At 40.9% G+C, this 26,386-nt stretch overlaps 1 protein-coding gene across 1 annotated transcript in view; it reads right to left on the reverse strand.

Moving 5' to 3' along the window:
• Window positions 1-26,386, reverse strand: part of slc16a2 (solute carrier family 16 member 2) — an 89,462-nt gene that overhangs the window by 49,598 nt on the left and 13,478 nt on the right. Inside the window, exon 2 of the mRNA XM_043705006.1 lies at window positions 6,686-6,830. Coding sequence (XP_043560941.1) covers window positions 6,686-6,830 — 145 coding nt within the window. The remainder of the gene's footprint in view (window positions 1-6,685; window positions 6,831-26,386) is intronic.

A 26,386-nucleotide genomic window follows, 5' to 3' on the forward strand; every position in this document is an offset into this window, starting at 1 on the left:
ACCTCAGTCATCTAGAAAAACCAGCACTGAGTACAATCGACTCTGGGGCCTCCTTTGCATCCATAGAATACCTACAGTGTGGAAACCGGCCCTTCGGCCCAACAAGTCCACACTGACCCTCTGCAGAGTTACCCATCCAGAACCATTCCCCTACACTATTATTCAACATTTACCCTTGACTAATGCACCTAACCTACACATCCCTGAACATTACGGGCAATTCTCCATGGCCAATTCACCTAACCTACACATTTTTGGATTGTGGGAGGAAACCGGAGAACCCAAAGGAAACCCACACAAACATGGGGAGAATGTGCAAACTCCACACAGACAGTCGTCCGAGGCTGGAATCAAACCTGGGTCCCTGATCCCAAGAGGACTTTACTCTGTGACTTCGTCATGCTTTTAAAAATTCACTTATGGAGTGTGGAATTTGCTGGCTGGGCTAGCATTTATTGCTCATCACCAATTGTCCTTGAGAAAGTGGTGGTGAGCTGCCTTCATGGGTCATTAGAGTCCATTTGCTGCAGGTAGACCCACAATACCATTAGTGAGGGAGTTCCAGGATTTTGACCCAACAACATGGAAAGAATAGCAATATATTTTAAAGTCAGGATGGTGGCAAGAGGAATATAGGAGCTGAATATTATTAGTTAAATAGAGAAAGACTGCAGAAAGCTGTGGAGGTCACAGTGTATGAATCACATAAAGCTAGCATCCAAGTTCTATGGGTAATAGGGAATGTGCATGGACTGTTGGATTTCATTTCAAACAAAATGGACTATGAATATAGGGAAGGTGTGTAAAACTAAAAAAAGGCACTAGTCAGATCACACCGAGAAGACACCAAGAACAGTTTTGGGCCCCTTAGGAAAGATGTATTGGTAATGGACATAGTCAAGAGAGGTTCACTAGGCTGATACTGATTACGGAGTTACTGTCTTATGAGGAGCATTTGAGGGCTTAGTCAGAAACCTGCAGTTGGTGGTGTTCTTATGTACCTGCTGCCTGTCCTTCCAGATAGTAAAGGCTGTAGGTTTAGAAAGTGCTTTCTAAGGAGCCTAGGTGAATTTCTTTAGTATAACTTTTAGATGGTACTTTCTGGGTGGCATGGTGGTTCAGTGGTTAACACTGCTACCTCACAATGCCAAGGACCCAGGTTGAATTCCAGCCTTGGGTGACTGTCTGTGTGGAGTTTGCACATTTCCTCCATGTCTGCATGAATTTATTTTGGGTGTTCTGGTTTCCTCCCACAGTCCAAAGATTGGTTGTACTAAATTGCCCATAGTGTCCAGGGATGTGCAGGCTCAGTGGATTATCCATGGGAAATGCAGGGTTATAGGATAGGATAGGGGAGTGCGTCTGGATGGGATGCTTTTTGGAGGGTCAGTGTGGATGTGTTGGGCCGATTGGCCTGTTTCCACACTGTGGGGATACTATGAAAATTCATCTGAGCATCGGTGGTAAAGAGTGTGGATGCTTGTGGATGTGGTGCCAATAAGGACCACTTTGTGTTGCCAACTTTCTTGAGTGTTGTTGGGCCTTCCTCAACAGAAGCTGGAGGTTTCTGCTAGTGCTGGCCTTACATACACAACTGCTACTCCTCCATTACTCTGTGGCACTGCAGCCACAGCAACAATGACTTCTGATGATGTGGCTGTATCCATTGGTCATGAACCTGTGTGGGGGAATATCAGAAACAGAACAGGTTCCTAATCAGGTGAGCAATCTGTATTTGCATCACACACACAAGTGATAATTTCACAACATTCTTCATACAACAGATGATGGACAACTCGAACAATTAATACAATGGAATGCTGCTCTATGGACCTCTGACGTGGTGGACTTTACTCCAATGTAGCAGAAAGCATGCCGCACAAATACAGTAGGAGACTGTAAGTGTGGTTCAACTACTGAACACTCCCAACACTTTCATATCACCCAAGAAAGGCAGCAAAGCTTATAAGAGCATGTTGTCAAATACATACAGCTCAAGGCAAGAGGTAATCAGCTCTCTGCCCTTGTGGAGTCTGTGAGATCTTGGAATTTGAGATTTTGTCTTTGCGAATTCTGGCCTGCAGGTGAGACTTTTAAGGTCGTGTGTTTATCTCTGCTTCACAGAGATGACTATAATCAATTTGTAATGACCACAGAGATGGTCAAGATTGCTTGTGGCCAGGAATTATATTGTTCACAGTGTGTGTTTCACATGCAGGTTACTATAATTAGTTATCTTTCCCCATGCTGTGAAATTGTCTGATTATTGCAACTGCCCCTTGAAGGACCTCACATTGCTCACAAGACACTGTCTCAGATATTTTAAAAAATTGATCATTCTGAGTGGGTCGTAGCCATTTTCCATTTCCATTGCACTTTCATAATTCCCATGAGGATGGAAGACAGTGCAGGTCATGCTGGGCAGAAAGAGAGTCTCAGGCTCAGCTGGGTAATCCAGGGTCAATGGTGCTGGAAGAGCACAGCAGTTCAAGCAGCATCCGAGGATGCTGCATGAACTGCTGTGCTCTTCCAGCACAATTGATCCAGAATCTGGTTTCCAGCATCTGCAGTCATTGTTTTTACCTGGGTAATCCAGGGGCCTTCCAAATCTTCATGTCCCTTCCTTCCTTGCATTCTCTCTCTCTCGGTACTTCAATCAGTTCTGACCATCCACGCCTTCCTCCCCCAGCTCTTTCATTTACATCTTCATCTCCCACCATTACTCCCTGATCTCCATTCCTGCAGCTAAGCCATGCCAACCATAGTGAGGCAATGTTCTCCAGCTGAAACGAAGGGGCTGGTGACCACCGATAATGCCCCCTCCCATAGTAACCCACGTCCTCCACTGCACTATCCCCCTTATAGCTATTTTAATTAACTTGACTGGACATTGTAACATACTTCCAGAGCAAGTTTTACCTGAACTCTGGCGTTCTGGCCCAGAGGTAGGGACACTACCACTGCACCATGAAACCCTCTCCCATTCTTTCATGTTGATTTACCTCCCTTCTGAATTATTGACCCCCCCCCCCCCCACCCCGTGTCCTAACATGCTGCCTCCACTCCCTATAATTGGCTTCCCTATCAGTGCAGCGCCCCTACCCCCGATAAGCACTCTCGATTTCCAGTCAGCAGACCCCCAGGATTGACCCAGTTCCTCTGTGGCCCACCCTGACCAATGGGTGAGTGAGTGACTGGACTCCTGACTGAAATACTGCAAATCCACAGACTGACTGCACTGGGCATGCAAAACTGACCATGACCCACTTCCCAGACAGCAATCTATCGAACCCCTGAGCCTGTCTGCCCTAAGCAGCCAATTCACAGGTGTCCAAGCCCCTGGACTGAGATCAGATGCTGCCCTTGATGTACTTGGTGGGAACCCCCCCCACTTACTGACAACAGTTGCCCTTGACTTGACCAGGGACCAATCTTCTTAGACCTTGAGACATAATCATATTCAGTGTGTTTGTCACGTTAGCTGCTGGCACATACTGTAAGTATGAGATTGAAGTAACACATTGTCATACAGCAACATGTTCACCACTTGACTGAACAAATCATGATATATTGCCTGGCTTCTATCTGTGCTTAAGACAAGGCAAGACAGAAGTACTGTGAGACTTTACGTTCTGAATGAGGTGACAAAATGCAAAATGGCAATGCAAGAAAATGCAGAGATGCTGTGTAAAGTAGGTGCAAAGTGAGTGAGTACTAAGAAAGCGAGCAAACAGCCCTGTGTTACAAAAACAGAAGTTGCTGGAAAAGTTCAGCAGGTCTGGTAGTATCTGTGAAGAGAAGTCAGAGTTAACCAGTGACCCTTCCTCAGAACCTTCCCGGATGCTGCCAGACATGCTGAGCTTTACCAGCAACTTTTGATTTACAGTGTCCGCAGTTCTCTTGATTTTTATTTGGTCCTGAGCTACAGCCTGCTCTGATATATGAATTAGGTGCCTATCCCTGTACACAAAATGGCTGCTTTGGTATTGAAAGTATGGTGTTGGTGCACTACAAAGTGTTGCACACAAGTGGATAACTGTACTCCAAACATATTGGAGATTTGCCAGGAAGATGTGGTGAGGCTTATGCGTGTACAATGCCAACCTCTGTGAATGTGCCTCAAGATGTTGCAGACCGTCCAAGATGGAGGCCCAGAGGAGTAAGCTGTCAGTGAAGCCTCCAGTGAAGGTCCACTCTGATTTTGGGGGATTGTCACCATTTACTTCCTCTCAGCTGCATGGGAAAATAGGAAATTACAGCTGAGTAAAGGGAGAGTAAGTCCTAATGGGATGTTAATGCATGCAAAACTGCTCATTTTTGCTCACAAATGAGATTCTTGTTCAGCCATTCAAACTTTAGGTGGAAAACTGGACTCTTTTTCTCAAGATTTAGAATCTAAAATTTTCCGACCTCACTGTATTTTCCCAACTGACTTATTATTTGAATCATTCAGTGTTTGTGAAAATACAGCCCCATGTTCCCAGCCCAGGGAAACATCCCATCTACGTCCATCCTGTCATGCCCTCTAACATTTCTGTAAATCTCAATGAGGTCATGCCTCATTCTTCAAACTTACAGACCATATTTCCTCAATTTCTCCACATGAAGCAATCCCGCCATTCTAGCAATTAGTGTGGTGAACTTCTGTTGCAATCTCTCTATGGTGATTACTGAATATTCTTCTTAGATAAGGAGGCCAGGTGCAATCTCACCAAGACGTTATACACAATTGCTGCATGACGTCTTTATTCCTGTACTCACACAAGTATCATGGACACTGAAACTAAAACAGAAATTGCTGGAGAAATTCAGGAGGTCTGGCAGCATCCATGAAGAGAAAAACACCAATTAACATTCTGAGTCTAGTGACCCTGTATCTCTCTCTCTCTCAGCTTATCATCAGCAATCCCTTTTACCTTTCTTTTCCTCTCCCTTTTTGAGGGCCATCTCCAATTATTCAACTCACTTCTCCCCACTCCTATTCCATCATCAGCATAAGTTCTGACAAAGGATCACAAGACCATAAGACATAGGAACAGAAATTAGGCCATTCAGCTATCAAATCCACTCTGTCATTCAATCATGGCTGATAAGTTTCTCAACCCCATTCTCCCGCTTTCTCCCTGTAACCCTTGATACTCAAGAACCTATCTATCTCAGTCTTAAATATACTCAATGACCTGGCCTCCACAGCTTTCTGTGGAAGTGAATCCCATAGGTTCCCCACTCTCTGGCTGAAGAGGTTTCTCCTTATCTCCATCCTAAAAGGTCTTCCCCTTACTTTAAGGTTGTGCCCTAGAGTCCTAGTCTCTCCTACCAATGGAAACATCTTCCCAACATCTGCTCTGTCCAGTGGACCCAAAACATTAACTCTATTTATTTCCTCTCAACAGATTCTGCCAGATCTGCTGAGTTTCTTCAACACTTTCTGTTTTTGTTTCAGATCTTTACTCCTGTAGTCAAATCAATCTCTTTGTGATGGAGGTCAATATATTATTGTCTTCCTTATGACTGTTGCACCTGCTTGCAAACTTTCAGGTAGCTCATAAACAAGGACACTAAGAACACTTTAGACATCACTACTTCCTAACCCCCCACCATTTAAGAAATATTTTGTCCTGCTATCTTTTTCTACCAAAGTGGATAACTTCACACTTATTCACATTATATTCCGGCTGCTGTGTTCTTGCCCAAACACATTGCCTGTCCAAATTTGCTTGAAACTTCCTTGGATCTTCTTCATAACTTACAATCTGACCAAGCATTGTGTCATCAGTAAATGTGGCAATATTACGATTGATTCCCGCATTCAAATAGTTTGTAATAAATAATCAACAGTTTTGGCCTCAGCATCGACTCTTGTGGTATCTCACTAGTGACATCCTAAGAATGATCTGCTCTTTCCTATTCTCTTCTTTCTGGCTGTTAACCACTTCTTAATTCACACTACTCTGTCAACACCAATTCCACAAACTATAAATTTGTTTGATATTAGTGGGAAGAAGTTGTAATCACTGCTATTGCACTGTTCATCTTGGTATCTGAAAAAGAACACTAGAGCATCATTATTTGGGAACACAAAATAGGGGGAAAAATGGGCTTGTGTGCCCAAACCTCCTGCATTAGTTGAGCAAATAATCTCAATATAATACAGTTGGGTAGCATTAACACAGATGAAAACATTATAAGTCTTTTCAGGTTACATTAATGCAGTCCTTGGTAGCTGGTCTTAAGAGTGTGACTACTGCAAGCTGTGGCCGGTCCATGAATGACAAATGGCATAGAAATCAGCAAAAGACGTGATACGTCAAAAAGTATGCATGAATTTATATCAACTAAACACAAAACACTGAAAACTAGGGTTGGCATTCAGATACAAATCTTGATCAGAACGGAATTGGATCGGACAACGTATGATGAAATGCAGTAGATCAGTGACAGCGCAGCAAAGGATAAAGGTCAGAGAGAAAACAATTCCACTCTGCCAATCCTGATGTTTCCAGTAGCATCCAGGTCTTTTGCAGGGTGCCGTCATGCATCCAGGTATCAAAGCAGTTGACCAGGTCTCAATCAACTTTCACAGAGAGACACTTTCATATTTCAACATTAAGCTTTAATAAATGTTACTAATTTTAAGAGCACATGTGTATGTGGAGTATGAATTAAGACAGAAATCCACTCTTACTTTGTGAAGGAGCTGGAAAGCAGTCCAATAAAAGCCATCGCTGCACCACCCATTGCCGTCTTCCTGCATCCAAACCAGTCAGTGAAAATACTGACTACCGGAGAACAAAAGAAAATCATTCCCATTGAGACTGCACCTACCCATGCTGCAAGGAAAAAGGAAACAAGAACATAGTTTTAACTCAATTTATTGGATTTGATCTCCCCTATACTGTCCTACAGACCCACAATTCATTGTAAATACTTGAGGAACCTACGGGCTCACAATCACAGATTAAGGGATTGGGCCCTTTAGGATTGCGATGGAAAGATATTTCTTCATTCAGAAGGTTGAATCTTTGAAATTCTCTACCTCTAGGGTCAGTAGATCTCAATTGTTGAGCACATTGAAGGCATTGGGGCATTAATGGAATTTAGAAATATGGGGACAATGTGAGATGGTCAATGATGATTTTGACAGGGCAGACATGAAAGACCAAATAAACGGCCTACACTAACTCTTAAAATTACATTCCATTGGTGCAATGTGACATTCATTTTTCATTGGTATGACAACAACAAATTGTACCTGTAAATATTCCTCAATGCTTCTCAAAGACAAAGGAAACAGATAATAAGCACATAGAAAATTAACAGACAAGAGTCAGGTGACCAAAGGTGTGGTCTATAGTTACATTTTAATGCTGTTTCTGAGGGTGGGGATAACGTATCAAGGTGGATAAAATTAGTGCTAGTACATTGGATGCAATGGTGGAGCAGAGAGAGGAATGTGACACATTCAAATTTTGATGAAGATTCACAGAGATTCAGTCAGCTAGCAGGAGGATTCTGGCAGCATTTATTTGGGAGTGAAAAGTCAGTGAAGGCTGGTAAGGGTGGAGGTCATAGTGTGCAGAACATATGATGGGGAACAGCAGAAGTTAGATTGCAGGAGAAGAGGAAAGAAAGTGTTGGAGAAATTCAATCTATAATTCTCCCGATACTTTTCTTGTATTCAATGCAAAAGTCCACTTCACCAAATAATCTTTACACCCCGTGGCTTTATCCACAACATAGTCTAGGACAGCACCCCTTCAAGAAAATAACCAATCTTTCTTACGATTTGAGTTATGCATTTCACTTACTGAGCTCAGAAGATTTACCGCTGGATCTCTAGGATGTTTTAATAGTCTGTTTTAATAATATGCCTTGTAGAGTTTACACAAGGTTGAATTATGTAAGTAAATGTCAAGCCTCCTGCCTTTGCAGTTGCTCACCTCTTATAAATTCCCTTTTGAAAAGGACATGTACCAACATTATACTGTATCTAATCAAGGGCTAGTTCAGGAAAGGATGAGCTGATCATCATCTCAGGCAATTCTATCAAACCGTACAATAATAGGCAGCAAGATCAGGAACATTGAGCCTGTAGCCTTGAAACCAGTAGATTTTGTAGTTCACATTGATTTAAGAAATTCAAACAAAATAAAAAGAGACAAATAAGAGCATAAATAGAAACAAAGTGCCTGGTCTTTGTTCTTGGGGTTGCTAAGGCTGAAGGGCCAAATTGCAGTTTTCTTATCCTTGCTCAAGATATCAAAAAAGGCTTGCTGGTTGATACAACCTTTGCGTTAAAATAAGCCATTGTTAGGCATCTTAATTGGAGAGGCATACACAGTGGCATTGGAGTTGAGGTTCTAGAAGTTTCCAATTAGTCCAAAGCATAGCAAAAATTCACTCCCTTTCACAGCCTCTGAAACACCCCTAAAGATAAAACTGTGAAATAGTTTATTCCATCCCATTGCTTTGAAGCAAATTACTACAGTAAGCCTTTCAATATCTTGCTTTTTTAACACTTAGGAAAGGTAGGTGAACAGGCAGTGTACTACTATTTCCCCAAATTAGACTCCGTACTCTAGCGGTTAAAGTTTCTCAGCAGGGGGCACTGGGTGATGGGGAAGCAAATAAGGGCAGCTCCATTTTCCTTTAAATTTGTTTAAGTGTTTGCTTCAAAGATTGAGCCCCATAATAAGTGTAATATCTTGCTGCAACAAGTTCTGTGTCTGCAGTTTTTGTGCAAAGTTGAACCTTGGGGATGTCAACAAATTATTTCAAAACACACACGCACACAACTAAACCACAAAGAAGTTCAATTCTTGAAATGTGAACAGGCCAACTACAGAGTTTCCAGATAGTTGCAATTGTCTATATTCAACTCAGACTCTGGCATGAATTGTTGAGTATAACAATCCAGCAGGGGCTCAAACAGAGTGCTGTCTCCAGACCGTAACAGTACTTCATCAACTAATTGCACAAACCTCTTGAAAAAGCTCAGACTTAAAAGGAATTTGATTATGTGTTTCTGAAGACCTCATCAAAGGCAAAGTAATAATCAGCTCTGACTGTTTTCACTCTCCTAATTGAATGGTTTTTCTCTTAATGCAAGGAACAAGTCCATCGTTGTGCAAAATGTTAAACTCTTCCTTTAACAGAGCTGCATTTCTTTCCACAGGCTTACCTTTTTCATTCAAGACACCGCAGCCCTGAAACTTTTCTGGCTCATGTCCCAATGGGAATTTCTTTCACTCGTGCTCCCAACCTGACAAGTTTCACTCTATTTAGGAAGGGCACCTGGCATACAAGGGACTTGCAGGTGCTGATGCTCAGCTGACTCATATAGCTTGAAATTCTATTTTTGTGTTCACTATTTTTGTGCTCCCAAGTCCCAATCTCTACTTGGATAATTTTCCAAAAGTGCTTCCCGGTCCTAGTTGTAGGCTGCAATCTCTATTCAAAAAGATATCTGTTTAAAATTGACATCTGCTCATAAAAGGTATACATGTTGGATTGTGAGGATCAATTAAGACAGTCCTTCTTGTTACGCCGAAGTGACCAAAATGGATTGCACGGACAAGGTAATTATAGTACAAGAAGGTACATCAGGTGAGATCAAAGTTAACTGGAAATTAAATGCCTTTCAGCAGATAAAAATGCAACATGCAACTTATTATGAATTTCAGCACTTTGAGGAAAAAAATGAATCTTTAAATATGCATTTGCAAGAAAATTCAGGAAGAAATAATTTTCTATTGGAATCAAAAAAATGCCTAGCTAAGGTGCTCTCCAATGCTAGATTTTAAAAAAAAGCTCTATGCACATCTTTATCAACATGAGTAGATCTGAATATTATCTTTCTCATTTCTCGGAAGCAGCACCTGATACTGGACTACAGTGCCTCATGTGAGATCTTGTACACAGTTTGTGCTGACAGGCCATTTTTAACTAATCACAACAACTTGCAGTTATCTAGTGCCTTTAGTGAGGTAAAATGATGAAAGACACTTTGCAGGAATGTTATAAAGCACAATCTGACACCCAGCCTTGTTAGGGAAGATGGCCATAAACCTGGTTAAAGTCTTACATTTTGACGACTGTCTTAAAGGGTAGAGTAGCAGAAAGGTTTAGTGAGGAATTCAAGCCAAAGGCATGACCACCAACGATAGAATGATTTATGAAGATGCACAAGATGCCAGGTTTAGTGGAGAATAGAGTTTGGTGGGATTAGAGGAGATTACAGTATCAGGGAGGGGCAAGGTCAAAGATAAGTTTGTAAACAAAGTTGTGCTTTTTAAAAATTGAGACCTTGCTGAGGAGAAACTAAGTCTTTTGATAAAATGTTTGGAATTTAACTGAGCTAGCAATTTGCACATGCCTTTAGCTATAGTGACACAGGAGTTCCATTTCACATCAAAGGAAATTGTGTTGTCAAAATATCAATTAACAACAGAGCCAAGAAAAAGGTAAGTCATGGCTAGAAGTTGAGTCAAGTTACAAGAAATATGAAGGAACTACATATTGGAAAAAATGTCATTGCTCCTTTGAAGAACAGAAGGGTGATTAAGATGTTATAACTCAGATTCTATACTTCTGTAATTCATACTTAACTATGTTCTATAACAGATAATTAAATAAAGTTGTGCAACTAAAACAGATATAATAACCAAAAACATCAAGTAGATCTTTGTCCCTGCTGTTGACAAAAATTCAAGAAGTTGACTGCAAATTCAAAAATACATTTTAAAGGATGAAAACTTAAGGTCTTACTAATTAATATCCACACCTAAACCAAGGTCGTAATCTTGCTAAAGCACAGTACAAATGTCTTAGAGTCATGGAGTTACACAGCACGGAAACACACCCTTTAGTCCAACCTGTACATGTTGGCCAGGTTTCCCAAATAAACAAATCTCACTTGCCTGCATGTGGCCCATATCCCTCAAAATTGTTCCTATTCAATCTGTTTTTCCTATAGAAGTGGAAAGCTTCACACGTATCCACAATATCCTGCACTTGCCAGCTATTTTCTCTCTCACTCAACTTGTCTTGAAGCCTCTTTACATCTTCCTTACCACTCACAATTCCAAACAGTTTTGAGTTGTTAGGAAACTTGGAAATGTTACATTTGATTCCCTCATCCAAGTGACACAAGGTCCTGTGACACCCACTAACCTGCATTCCACTCTGAACAGCCATTTATTTCTACAGTGTTTCCCATCGCCAGTATGTTATGCTCAATGCCGTAAGCTTTAATTTTGCACAATGACCTGTTCAGTGGGACTTTATAGAAAGCTTCTGAAAATCAAAGTACATCACATCCACTTGTTACCCCCATTTATTCTACAATATGTATATCCTCAATAAACTCTAAGCTTGTGAAAGACAATTTCCATTTCATGATTATATGTTGACTTATATAGTGTTTATATTTTTAAGTGTCCTATTATCAAATTCTTTATAATAGACTGGCTTAGACTGTCTTAAACTGGAAATGTATTGCTGGAAAAGCGCAGCAGGTCAGGCAGCATCCAGGGAACAGGAGAATCGACGTTTCGGGCATAAGCCCTTCTTCAGGGCTTATGCCTGAAACGTCGATTCTCCTGTTCCCTGGATGCTGCCTGACCTGCTGCGCTTTTCCAGCAACACATTTCCAGCTCTGATCTCCAGCATCTGCAGACCTCACTTTCTCCTCTTAGACTGTCTTAAAACCTATTAATAACCTCCCTAACTCCAACACCTTCGGAGGTGGAAAGTCCCAAAGTTGTGGGATCCTCAGCATAAAAAAAGTCTCCTCAACTTGATCCAGAAAGGGTGACCCCTAATTTTAAAATAGTGCTCCCTGGTTCTGGACTCAAGCAGAGTACAATTGGAGGTGTTCATGTGGATGTGTTCTTCCACCAAGTCTGTGAATTGTGCAGAACTCTTGCAAAACCTTTGCAAGAGATAATAAGAACCAGGACTTCAGTGAGGGGAGGGAAAGGGAGAAGTTGCCTGACAGTGACGATCTAAATCTAATTCTGTGCAAACATCAAAATCAAAAGGTGAAGGATGACCAACAAGGGTTGATCTAACTTATGCAATGCCAGTTCAGTGATGCTGCTGAAAGTTCAAGGTTCAAAAGAAAGTTAAACTTTTACTCAAGGTACACTGTTGCACTATACTTAATAATCTTTTATTTTTTAATTTATAATCATATCTTTACCTGAGCAACTTGCTCTGCACATCCTCAAAAAGACTTCAGAAACAGCATTTGCTAAGAACTATATTGCTTTTAACTTTTTTGAAATTTTGGTTCAGTGCAAAAGTATTTTGCAAGAATAAAAAAACATTAATTTAATCCAATCCAGATTGTTTTCACAATTCTGCAGTTGTATTTCACAGTCAAAACTATGTTATAATTCAAATGACTAAACTGAACAAGTTAGATTGCCTCATCTTAGCATAAGAAAGAAAATGAATAACCAACTGAGTACAAATATTAAACAAAGGTTAATTGGCATCACTCTCTGTAAATAGGCTGAATAGTATCACAGACAAGCAAGTCTCCAGTGACCTTGTTGTTCAAACAATTATTTATTTACTCCCAAAACTAGCCAGGAGCTGTAAAGGATACACAGCAGACTAGTCAAGGTCTAACTGAATGGTGGAACAAGACTAAGAAGCTGATTGGTCATCTCCAGCGCCTACATGACTGGTTTAGATATTTTCTCATCAACATTTTCATGGAGTTACGACACTTGTCTGAGTGAGGAGACCTGGATTCAAGTGCCACCTGCTCCAGAGATAGGGACACCACCCACATGAGAGCCAGAGATTTCACTTAAATGTGGACATGGAAATGTACATGTAACACAACTGACACAAAAACATGACAGACATATGATATTGTAGGAAGTAGCTATGAAGTTGGAAGAATTTTAAGCTCCAGATATCATAAATAAATATTTTCCCTTTATGCTTTAGTTGTGAAGTCCCAATGATCTTTAGCAGAGAATGAAAATGATTGCCAGAATTAGGAACTAAAGGTCAGTTGGTGACTGTGGGGTTAACCTTCAAGAGTGGAATGGAGAAAATTGGGAGGAAAAAGTGCACTTTCCTGGGTGGAAGTATTAAGAATGGGGTTCTGTTGTGCTATAGGTTCCAGGAATTGTCATTCAGTACCTCAGTTAATTATTTGCAAGGCCAATAACATTAAGACCAGCCCCAAAAATGGGGACTGACTATATTGCAAGTTGCTGATTGGAAGCCTAGGTTGGGACCTAGCTTATGGATGCTGAGGCAGACTAACTTTTAGATGGATACAGGTTGGCTTAACGTGGGGTGGGGAAAAGGTCCAAATGACTGTCTCCCGTGAAACCTCAAAGAAATTGAATTTGAACATAGATAATTGGCTCTGCTCCTTTGTGTGACAGTTGGAAGAGGTTAGGACCTTCTCAACCTGTGACCTCTACCACCTAGAAAGCCAAGGGCAGCAGCTGCAGGGGAACACCACCATCTGCAGGTTCCTTTCCAAATGACTCGTCAATCCTGACTTGGAACTATGTCACCAATCCTTCACTGTTACTGGGCCAAATTCCTGGAACTCCCTCCCTTCCTGTGGGGTGTCTCTACACCACAAGGGCTGCTGAAGTTCAAGAAGGCTGTTCACCACCACCATCTTCTCAAGGGCAATTAGGGATGGACAGTAAATGCTGCCTTGGCCAGCAATGCCCACATGCTGGGAACAAATAAAAAGTAGTGACGGGACTTATGTGGCTAAGTTAAAAACACTTGGAATTGCTGGTCAATTTTCAAGCAGAATATTATACAAAGTAACTTTGTTACCAATGGGGAATTTGAAGTCATAATAACTTGCATTCATTTAGTAACGTTAATATAATAATGCATTCCAAAGTGCTTTGCAAGAACATAATCAGGGAATTCATCAGTTTCAAGTAACAAGATTAATAGCTCAAAGAAAAGAATATGAAAAGGAATAGGAATGAATAGGATGGTAAGGAATGAGAGCACACAGCCCTGCAAGCCTGCTCCATCATTCAACAAAACCTTCGAATGGTGATGGTTAATCTTGTACTTTCCTGCCCATTTTCTACATCCCTTGATTCAGAGAATATAAAAATGACAGCTGGAAGTCTATTGTTATTTTATCCAAGTGGAGCTGCAGGCATTATAGTGCACCTTAAATTGCTGCAATGTAAAGAATGAACATAATTGCTGTTATTTACTTGAGCAGGACAGAAAGATTAATGTCTCTTTTTGAGGGTTAACTGATACAAATTCATTCCAGTATACTCAATGCTGTAGTCCTGCACTCCTATCTATTTCATTCTACATCTATTGAGCAAATAAGGTCTACTGCAGTAGCATTCAGGAAATTATGTTAACAAAAGTCTGAAATCTTACCATGTTGATTTTTGAGTTTATGGTCGGATGAGATCACACAGATCATGTAACATCAGTCACTGAAAGGAATGTTGTTGCACAAAATGCTAATACAATAGCAATGAAAATTCAAGAATCTGGCATTAAAGAAGTTTCAACGTAAAGCACTCTATTTACACACATGTACCATACCTTCCACAATGTACTTAAGAACAATAATTTGATGATTTTTGAGTGAAACTGGAATAAATCACAAATTTTAGGCTAATTCTAATTACCATGCCAAATGAATAACCAAATAACCTGATTTTAAATAATGAAAAATACTTCTTGAAAACTAACCATTTGCTATATATATTGGTGTACAGTAGTATTTAGAAGGTTTTAAAAAATGGTCTTCCATCTCAAAGAATCCATTCAATTTTTAGAGACTTCTTGAAGATCTACAAGTGATCTAGTTGAATGGAACGTCCAAATGATTCATTAATCCCGGAGGCAAGAGTGGTTTTGTGGGAAGGACCAGCTGCAAGTAAGATACATTCTGAATCACACAAAACAAAATTCATGGGGTCTTGATTGTACTTCAAATTCTGTGCTCTTTCACACTGACTACATTGGTTTTGTGTGCATTCAAGCAGAAAAACCAGTACAAAGTGAAATTCTATCTCACAATGCAGATCTTGTGCTGTTAACAAATATTAACTAGTATTTTGCCTTTTTCTAAAACTCAAATCAATAGGAATAAAAATCACAACATAAGTATATAGTATAACAATTTATACGTAGATATCGAACATTTGAAGCATCAATTGTGAAGGTGTATCTAGAAATGATGACTGGGAACTGAAACTCCAAGTTTTATTTTGTTGACACCCTCACAACTAATCATTCATCACAAGAATGCAGCCACACGGGAATGCTGTACAATACAGCTATTTGTACCTCTGTTGTAGCTATCACAGATCTAATATTAAGGCCAAAAGATTCAAGAAACATAGGGATGGAGGAAAACATCTAGGCTCTCAAGCTTATTCTGCCATTCAATGAGATCATAGCTACTCTGTAATCTAACTATATTTGCCAAAATTTGCTCCATATCCCTTATATATTTTCCCTAAAAAAAATCTATCAAATCCAAACTTGACAATCCAACACAGCAGTTTATGGGGAAAACTTCCTAACTTCTACCATTATTTGTAACTGCTTTATGATTCCAGCATCTGTAGTAATTTGTTCGTATACCCCTGAAAGGTCACTTTCAAAACGTCAGTGATCTGTAATTTTATTTATCTCCACAGATGTTGCCTTATCTGCTGTGTATTTCCAGCCAATGTGTGTGTGTTTCAGATTTCTAGCATCCACAGGAATTTGTTTTTTTTAAATCCGTCCTGTTCCCTGGTCACTGACAGAGGCTACATAAGCTATTCACAGTCTCCAAACTTAGAATTAGGTTCATTGTCACGTGTACCCAATGTACAGAAGTACAGGAGCACAGTGAAATGTTACAATGTCAATCCTCATGCACCATCTTAGATACAAATCTTAGATACAGAAATAGAGAAATAAGGAAGAAAAAGGTTGCATTACCTTCATAGTATAAGTTAGAAAATAAGACAAAGTTAAAAGGATAAACATTGCAGTCAGATAAACAGATTACAAATAAACATTATATTTCAGTATATCAGTGCAAGGGTTTCCACACATTGTCTGACAGGGCTTGCAAGCTGCTGAGAGACTGCATCAGTCCCCAGTCCAACAACGATCCCCGCTGCCAGCCACTCTGCTCCACTCCAGACCTCCTGCCCATTCCGCTCTGGCTTAGTGCCCGCTCTGCTCCAGATCTCCTGCCAGCTCCAAGGTAAGTTTCCTCTTTTTAAGAGAAACATCACTATAAAATCTTAGAGAGAAAGAGAGAGAAAGAAGAAAGGAAAATGTGGACAGATGGACGAGACCTGGGCTGAGGAGCCTGATTGCTGCCTACTCTGTCTCCGCTACCTTGGACCATCTTAATGGAGCACTAAATGGTCTATTCTGTGAAATTTGCTGACCTTTCCAGCAATTCTGCAGCAAAAACCTTCTGCTGGGATTCAGTTGTTCTGGGATGTCCAGGGACATTATTTTTGTTGCTCACCCTGCCACAGTCAGCACTTCTATTAAATACTGAGGCGAGTCTCTGACATCAAATCCCTCTCACTCAAATTTTCCTGCTTGAGTATCCTCTCTCCGCCTCAGCCTCAGCTCATCTGCTGCTCATTCATACCTTTGCTACTTTTCGACTCAATTACTTCAAAGCTCTCCTAGCCACCCTCCTGCTGCCTCTCACCAAGCGGATCTTTGACTAACATAATTAATAATGAGTCCTCCTGCAAGATATCTGAAATATTCTTTACATCCTACTATTATATATTATGGTTCAAGTTATTTCTGTCATTAATGAGGGTACATCTCACATTGAAATCATGTATTAGACCACCCATAATCTGCCAAAGATGGTTCTTCCAGACTTAATAGAATGACATTTGGTCATGTATTGCCTTTTCTAAAGTGAAGCCCCGAAAAATTAAAATCATTGTGTGTGCCGGTCATTCAATCCAAGCAGCAAGAAACACTCCAGTTAATACTTGCTATTTAGGCTACTTTCTAACTGCTCTCTGAAATGGTCAGAGACAAAAAAACTGCAGATGTTGGAATCCAAGGTAGACAAGCAGGAGGCTGGAAGAACACAGCAAGCCAGACCGCATCAGGAGGTGGAGAAGTCAACATCTCAGGTGTAATCCTTCTTCAAGCAAATCATTCAGTTATATTCAAGATGACAACTCATCACTTCCTTTTTCACATCATTAGGGATATGCAATAAATGCTGGTTTCCCACTGATGCTCACAGGCTATAAATGAATTCAACATTTAAGTATTTTCTCATTAAAGAAAATAAAATATGTAAAATCACAGCTATAAATTGTAGGCCAATTTGTGGAACACACGCCACATAAAACTCAAGAGTTGGGACACCACTATCTTTTTTCTTCCCTTATATTTAAAGGTAATTTTTTTTTCCCATCTTCATACCATACACAATTAATTTACAGACAACATGCAAGTCACTTTTCATAGAGGGGCAGAGAGTGGTTGACTTATGACTTCTCTCCTGATCTCTCTGGGAGAAAGTTCTTGCCTCCTCCTGCACTTTACACAGGATTGCCTAATTTCTGGCATTGCACAGTGGACAGAAGCTATTTTGGAGTAACACTGTGCTGTCCCACCGAAGTCACTACAACAGTATTCTTTCCAAGTTTGCGTTTAGACAATGATTATCAACAGGTTATTATCAATGAGGGCATTGTCTTCAATAAATGTCCATGCATGCATATTTTTCAGCATTGGATAGGAATCAGGAATGGTGATACTTCCTAACAAAGGTCATGAAGGGCAATTGTCATTTAGACTATGTAGCCAGCTTACTCAGAGTGCACCTGAATCTGGGAGGTTTCAATTTGCATTGATCAATACAATATCAGTGCTACAAATGCAAACTTTATAAGATTATGTTTTTGGGTAAAATTGAGGAATAAAGAGGAAGTATGCGAATGGTTGCAAATTCTGCCAGACACCGTGCTTGGCTGGTTGGTTATTAAAGATTAAAGGGTGACCCAGGCTATTTTATCAGGATGATTACACAACATGTCCATACATCTCTTGGGCAATGGCGAGGGTATCACTGTTGTCTCTGGGTGGATCATTAACCTCCAAGAGTTATAGGAAGGTATTAGAAATGTCAGGTTTTAATAAATGGTTATATTTTAAACTGTCTAGTTCATTCCAAGACAGAATAGAGGTGGGGTTTGGAAGATAATTATTTCTACCTGGATAAAAGGCCCATGTTATTCATATTGTCATGGAGATGGGCTTTGAGGGGGCAAACCAAAGAAAACCAATATTGACTGACAGTGTTTCACAATGAGGTCAATCTGCAAGAATCTGAGAGAGTAGAAAGCATGAGCTAGTTAGCATATGTCATTCCCCACACAGAATACAGGGAAGAGCTTGTGCTTTGTTTAAATTTTCACAAATGTAGCCTAAGTCAGGGAGAGAAATCTCCAGAATAACCCTTGCTCTGAAGTCAGTTCAGGGATTAGAAGCCATGCAGATAGAAAAGGAAAAGATGAATCAAGTCATCAGAAGCTGTAGATAGCTTTTGACTGGCTCTTTTATAATGAAATATTCAATTAAGGGAGAGATAAATATAATCTTGAAGGGGTGGGGGTGGTTCTCAGACTAGTGACTAGTTAAATGGGGGATGTTCTTTTCTCTAGTTTAAAGTGTACCCAGAACGTAGTTCATTTTGCACAGAAAAAATATTCAAACTTGAAATCTTGTGTGACCTTTTGAGTTGGTCAATGGAAGATTAAAATTTATTTTTTAAAAGTTATGAACCTCTACAGGGTTCATAATACCGGTAACAGTAATTTATCAACTAAGCTATCAGAGCTGGTTCATGGTTGATGAAATGTTTGAGGTAAGGCACACGAGGATTACCGAATTATTGAACAGGAAGCTAGAAAATTATATGAATGAGAAAGATTAGAAGGTATCACGGAAGTAGTCAGACGATTTGCGTAGGAGGACATTTGTAAAGCACGATGACATTTGTACTGAGCCAATGGGCTGTTCCTGTGCATTGAATTCCCTGTAGTACCTAGAAAAGGGCTGTGACTTTCTCTTTTTGGGACGAAGTGTAGGGGGTTGTGGGTTCACGTCAAATAGTGACTAAAACATCACTCCTACCTCTAAGAAAACTTAATCTATTGGGCATCATTAAGCTTGCTAAGAGCTGATTGGTAAGCATCAGCAAATTTTGCATCGCATCACTGCCCTTGACATTGGCAGGCAGATTCTGGAGACTGGGAAACCAATCAAAGACCAGCGGCCTCTGGTTCCTATAGACCATCATAGAGGCTGACTTCTTAGGGATGCAACAGCACCAAAGATAAAACATTTTATTATCATGAAGAAAGGGGATGTCAGAGGATCAGAAGCAAGGACAGGCAAAGATGCTTTTGTACGCAATGCCACTAAATTACACCAGAATGAAGCAACTGGAGGTACCTTCTTAGCAAGTAGGTAACTCTGGAAACCAGCTTCGATCTTGCCTGCTAAGAAAGGCAGGCACCTGTCATGGGTAAGATTGAGGCCTATAAGTGGCTGTAAATTGCCACTAAAAGTCACTAATGGACCTTTTCACCCAGGTCTTAATTGCTGAGATGGCAGAAAGGGGGTGAGTACATCTCAAGGGCCAATTGGCCCAATTATTTTCTTTTCTCACCACCTCTATTGTCACCTCCAGGGAGGGGAAGGTCTGCCCAAGGTTTTTTTTAAATCCATTCACAGAATGAGGGCATCGCTGGCTAGGCCATCATTTATTGCCAATCCCAACTGCCCCGAGGGCAGTTAAAGCATCAACCACATTCCTGTGCGTCTGTAAGTCAGGTCAGGTAAGGAAGGCAGTTTCCTTCCCTAAAAGGACATTAGTGAACCAAATGGTTTTTTTCCCCACATTCAGCAATGGTCATCATTAGATCCTTAATCTAGCTTTTTTATTCATGTCAAATTCCACCATCCGCCTGTGTTAACACACCAAGTAATAATTTATCTTGTAAGTGATTCCGTTAGTTCCTAGTACAGACATGAAAAATCTTACGAAAGCTGCAAAATGTTTAATACTCTTTGGAATTTTAAGCGTATTTGCATCACTGGCCTTATGTAATAAATGACTGCAAACAGTTTGTCTGAGATTAAAATGCAATTATCAAATTGCTTCACTGAATGTTCACAATTGTTCACCCTTCTGCTGGCTATATTCAAACTGACACTCTATCTTCATCATCACACTATTTGATTAGATTAGATTCCCTACAGTGTGGAAACAGGCCATTCGACCCAACAAGTCCACACTGACCCTCTGAAGAGTAACCCATCCAGATCCATTTCCCTCTGACTAACACTATGGGCAATTTAGCATGGCTGATCCACCTAACCTGCACATCTTTGGACTGTGGGAGGAAACCCACGCAGACACAGGGAGAATGGAGAATGTGCAAATTCCACACAGACAGTCACCCGAGGCTGGAATCGAACCTGGGACTGTGAGGCAGCAGTGCTAACCACTGAGCCACTGTGCCACCCACCCATTTCTTTCAGGCTTCTCAGTCCAGCAATCCTCAAATCAGATTTTCATTATATTGTTCCCATTTTCTGCACTATCACCATGTTCTTTGCTTTCCTTTGATTCAATAATCTATTCAATTCAGTCGTGAGACTATCCAATGGCTAAGCATCAACAACTCTGAATGAATTTTTTTTCTTTTCCTACCATTGCTATGACACTGAGATCTCCAGTTTCTTTCTCAAACAGCAATCCAGTTAATCCTGCTCCACATTCTTTCTCCATGTTGTTGCAATTTAGTCTCCCTCAAGTATTCACTCAATTCTGTTTTAAAAGTTGCTGTTTAATGTTTTCCACCACTTTATCAGACAGTGCACTCCAAATCCTAGCTACTTATTGTGTCAAAATGTCTTTCCTCATGTTACCTTTGGTTCCTTTATAAAACTTCTTAAATCTATGCTGTCTAGTTATTGATTTAAAGTATTTGGAACAAGTTCTCTTTCCTTACTTTATCCAATTAATTCATAATTTTAAGCAGCTCGAGAAAAGCTAGCCTTCTCAGCTTGAAGAACAATCCCAGCCTCACCACTCTATCAACAAAACGCTAATTCTTAATGCCTGGAAACATTCTAGTTAAGCTTTTGTGTATCCTCTCTAAAGCCTTCAGGTCCATTCTAAAATGGGGTGCCCAGATCAGACATACTCCTCTAGTTGAACCAAAGATTGTGGTTTCTTTATAGTTAGCTGAAATTCCTGTTTTTTTAAACACCTGAATCTTTTCCACTTTTGAGAATGTAATGAATCTTTATGTTAATCTTCTCCTCTTTAAAAACCATGCAATGCTCGATGACATTTTGCCTACAAGCTTAGATTCCAATTTAACTGGGTCATTTCCTGCTGAATTCATTAAAATTAGTCCTACTCCACTTAATAATGTTATACTAGATTGCTCCTTCCCTTTCTCCAGAATTAAGTTAAACTTTATGATGTGATGATCACTATTTCTAAAGGTGCTTCCACCATTGCTACTCTCCACTCGATCCAGTTCACTCTCCAGGACTATGCAATAATGCTTTCTTCCTCATTGGAAGAAGGAAGCATAACTGATCAAGCAATTCTTGTAACCATTTCAGAATTGCATCCCCATCTTTGTCCTATGTATAATTACTGCCCCTTTATTATTGATTGAGATAGTTAAGATCTCCCACTATCAAAACTCTACAGTACTAAATAGTTTCTTTGCAAATCTGTTTCTCTACTTCCTTCTCATTGCTCAGTGTATTATAAAAATACAGCACCATAATGGCTCCATTACTGTTTCTTAACTCTAACCAGAACAATTCTGTCCTTGGTCCCTCAAAAATATTTAATGTTTTTCCACAATATAACATCTTGCTTAACCAAAATGTTACTCCCTAGACATTTTTCCCTTTCCTACCTTTCTTGACTATTATGTGCCCTAGAATATCAAACATCTAGACCTCCTAACGTCGATTCTCCTGTTCCTTTGATACTGCCTGACCTGCTGCGCTTTTCCAGCAACACATTTTTAAGCTCCTTTTTTAAAAGTCAGGTCTCAGTTATACAAAAGCATCACATTCCCATTCAGTTAAATGTACTTGTGCTCTCTAAGCTTAATCAACCATGCTTTCTAAATATACTCAAAAGCACAGCAAATCAAATACAATTTCTTTGTATTTTTAATGATACCATATCATTTTACATTAATTCTAACTCTGTCTCTCATTTCAGTCCACTGTGCACCTTTGCTTCCTTCTCATTTTGCCCCCCGCTTCATATCTTCAGCAAACCTGTACACATTACAATTTATCCTTTTATTGAAATTATGGATAACTGAAACCCAAGCACTATTCTTTGCAGCACCCAACTATTGAAATGTTTGTAATGTAAAGAAATACAGCAGCAAATTTGCACACAAACAGGCCCTCAAAAACAATTCATAGAAATCAGAGACCCTACAGCATGGAAGCATACCACTCGGCCCACTGAGTCCACACCAACCCTCCTATGAGCATCCCACTCAGACCCACCCCACCACCCCACATTTCCCATGGCTAATTCACGAGCCTACACATCCCTTGGACACTACAGGACAATTTAGCATGGCCAATCCACTTAACCTGCACATCTTTGGACTATGGGAGGAAACCAGAGCACCCGAAGAAAACCCAGCCAGCCATGGAGTGAATATGCAAACTCCACACAGACCATTGCCCAAGGGTAACCAAATAATCTGTTTAAGTTACATTTAATAAAGGTAATGCTCCTCTTGCTCAATGTGGGAGCAGGGACATAGTTGATGTCCCTGGCTCCTTCACGTACAGGAAGTGTGTCCAGTTGCAGCTCTTGTTCAATGCATGATGGCTATGGAGCTGCGGGTGGACTCTATGGAGCTTACGCAATGCTGAGGGGGTCATGGATAGCACGTTTCGTGAATTGGAGATTAGGATTGCTGAGGGAGAAAGGGAATGGGTGACCAAAAAGCAGGGAAAGAGTAAGAAGGCAGTGCAGGTGTGCCCTGCGGTCATCTCCCTCCAAAAAAGGTGTGCATTTTGACTACTGTTGGGGGAGTTGGCTCACCAGGAGAAGGCAGCAATAGCCAGGTTGATGGCACCGTGGTTGGCTTTGCTATTCAGAAGGACAGGAAAAAGAGTGGAAAGGCTATAGTCATAGGGATTCAACTGTAAGGGGAGTCGATAGGTGGTTCTGTGGTCGAAAACAAGACTGCTAAATGGTACATTGTCTCCCAGGTGAACAGGTCAGGATGTCTTAGATCGGCTGCAGAACATTCTTAAAGGGGCAGGGTGAACAGCCAGTTGTCGTGGTACATATTGGCACCAAGTATATAGGTAATAAACAGGATGAGGTCCGCAGAATTTAGGGGGTTAGGAGCCAAGTTAACCTCAGACGTAGTAATCTCAGGATTGCTACCAATGCCATGTGTTAGTCAGAGTAGGAATGATATAATAAGCAGGATGAACGTGTGGTAGAATAAGCAGGATGAATGTGTGGCTTGAGAGATGTTGCCGGAGGGAGAGGTTCAGATTTTTGGGACATTGGGACCAGTTGTGGGGAAGGTGGGACTATTACAAATTGAATGGTCTACACCTGGTCCAGACTGGAACCAATGTCCTTGGGGGCGCTTTTTCTAATGCTGTTATGGGGGGTTTAAACTAATGTAGTAGGGAGTTGGGAACCAAATGAGGTTACAGGACAGTAAGGAAGCAATAACTAAAGCCTGTAAGGAACTAGATAATGAAGTCAGTGTGACGAAGGGGAAGAGGAGGCAGTGAGCAGATGATGAATGCTGAGAGACTGGTGGTCCCTCAGGACCATATTGGACCTGGTGTTGGGGAATGATCCTGGCCAGGTGGTTGATGTTTCAGTAGGGGATTACTTTGGGAATAATGATCACAATTCCGTAAGTTTTAGAATACTGATCGACAAAGACAAGAGTGGTCCTAAAGGAAGAATGGTAAACTGGGGGAGGCCAACTATACCAAAATTCAGCTGGAGCTGGGGAATGTAGATAGGAAGCAGTGTTTGAAGAGAAATCCACATTCATTATATGGGAAGCTTTTAAAGAGAGGTTGATTAGAGTTCAGGAGAGGTATGTTCCTGTGAAAATGAGGGATTGAAATGGCAAGGTTAGGGAACCATGGATGACAGGTGAAATTGTGAGACTAGCTAAGAGGAAAAAAGATGTATGCATTATGTATAGTCGACTGAAGACAGACAAAGCTTTGGAAGAATATCAGGAACGTAGGACCAATCTGAAATGAGGAATTAAGAGGGCTAAAAGTGGTCATGAAATATCTTTAGCAAACAAGGCTAAGGAAAATCCCAAAGCCTTTTTTTCTTACATAAAGAGCAAGAGGGTAACTAGAGAAAGGGATGGCCCACTCAAGGACAAAGGAGGGAAGTTATGCGTGGCGTCAGAGAAAATGGGTCAGTATGGGTGCATGAGAAAATGGGTGCATCAGTATTCACCAAGGAAAGGGACATGACAGATGTTGAGGTTAGGGATAGATCTTTGAGTACTCTAGGTCAAGTTGGCATAAGGAGGGAGGAAGTTTTGCGTATTCTAAAAGGCATTAAGGTAGACAAGTCCCCAGGTCTGGATGGGATCTATCCCAGGTTACTGAGGGAAGCGAGAGAGGAAATAGCTGGGGCTTTAACAGATATCTTTGCAGCATCCTTGAAAACTGGGGAGGTCCCAGAGGACTGGAAAATTGCTAATGTTGTCCCGTTGTTTAAGAAGGGTAGCAGGGACACTCCAGGTAATTATAGACTGGTGAATTTGGTGTCAGTGGTAGGGAAGCTGCTGGAGAAGATACTGAGGGATAGGATCTATTCTCATTTGGAAGAAAATGGACTTATCAGTAATAGGCAGCATGGTTTAGAGTCATAGAGTCATAGAGAAATACAGCTCTTCCTTCATCAATTCCTCAAAGAATTCGATTAGGGTTGTAAGACATGACCTTCCCCGCACAAAGCAAGTTGTTGGAGCGAATCCTGAGGGACAGGATGTACATGTATTTGGAAAGGCAAGGACTGACTAGGAATAGTCAACATTGCTTTATGCATGGGAAATCATGTCTCACCAACTTAATTGAGTTTTTTGAAGAGGTAACAAAGAGGATTGATGAGGGCAGAGCGGTAGATGTGATCTAAATGGACTTCAGTAAGGCATTTGACAAGGTTCCCCATGGGAGACTAGTGAGCAAGGTTAGATCTCATGGAATACAAAGAATACTTGCCATTTGGATACAGAACTGGCTCAAAGGTAGAAGACAGAGGGTGGTGGTGGAGGATTATTTTTCAGACTGGAGGCCTGTGACCAGTGGAGTGCCACAAAGATCAGTGCTGGGTCCACTACTTTTCTTCATTTATATAAAAGATTTGGATAGGAGAATAAGAGGTATAGTTAGTAAGTTTGCTGATGACACCAAAATTGGAGGTGTAGTGGACAGCAAAGGAGATTACCTCAGATTACATCGGGATCAGGACCAGATGGGCCAATGGGCTGAGAAGTGGCAGATGGAGTTTAATTTAGATAAATGTGAGGTGCTGCATTTTGAGAAAGCAAATCTTAGCATAAAGCAATGTTGACTATTCCTAGTCAGTCCTTGCCTTTCCAAATACATGTACATCCTGTCCCTCAGGATTCGCTCCAACTCTTAGCAGGACTTATACACTTAATGGTAAGGTCCTAGGGAGAGTTGCACAGAAACAGACCCTTCAGTCCAACTCGTCCATGCTGACCAGATATCTCAACCCAATCTTGTCCCACCTGCCAGCAACCGGCCCATGTCCCTCCAAACCCTTCCTATTCATATACCCATCCAGACGTCTTTTAAATGTTGCAATTGTACCAGCCTCCACCACTTCCTCTGGCAGCTCATTCCAGACATGTACTACCCTCTACATGAAAATGTTGCCCCTTAGGTCTCTTTTATATCTTTCCCCTCTCACCCTAAACCAATGCTCTCTAGTTCTGGACTCCCCCACCATGTGGAAAAGACTTTGTCCACTAATCCTATCCATGCCCCTCATGATTTTATAAACCTCTATAAGGTCACCTCTCAGCCTCTGATGCTCCAGGGAAAACAGCCCCAGCCTATTCAGCCTCTCCCCATAGCTCAAATCCTACAACCTTGGCAACATCCTTGTAAATCTTTTCTGAACCCTTTCAAGTTTCACAACATCTTTCCGATAGGAAGGAGACCAGAATTGCACGCAATATTCCAACTGTGGCCTAACCAATGTCCTGTACAGCCACAACATGACCTCCCAACTCCTGTACTCAATACTCTGACCAAT

The sequence above is a fragment of the Chiloscyllium plagiosum genome, chromosome 15 (genome assembly GCF_004010195.1).
Source record: "Chiloscyllium plagiosum isolate BGI_BamShark_2017 chromosome 15, ASM401019v2, whole genome shotgun sequence".
NCBI classification, from domain to species: Eukaryota; Metazoa; Chordata; class Chondrichthyes; order Orectolobiformes; family Hemiscylliidae; genus Chiloscyllium; species Chiloscyllium plagiosum.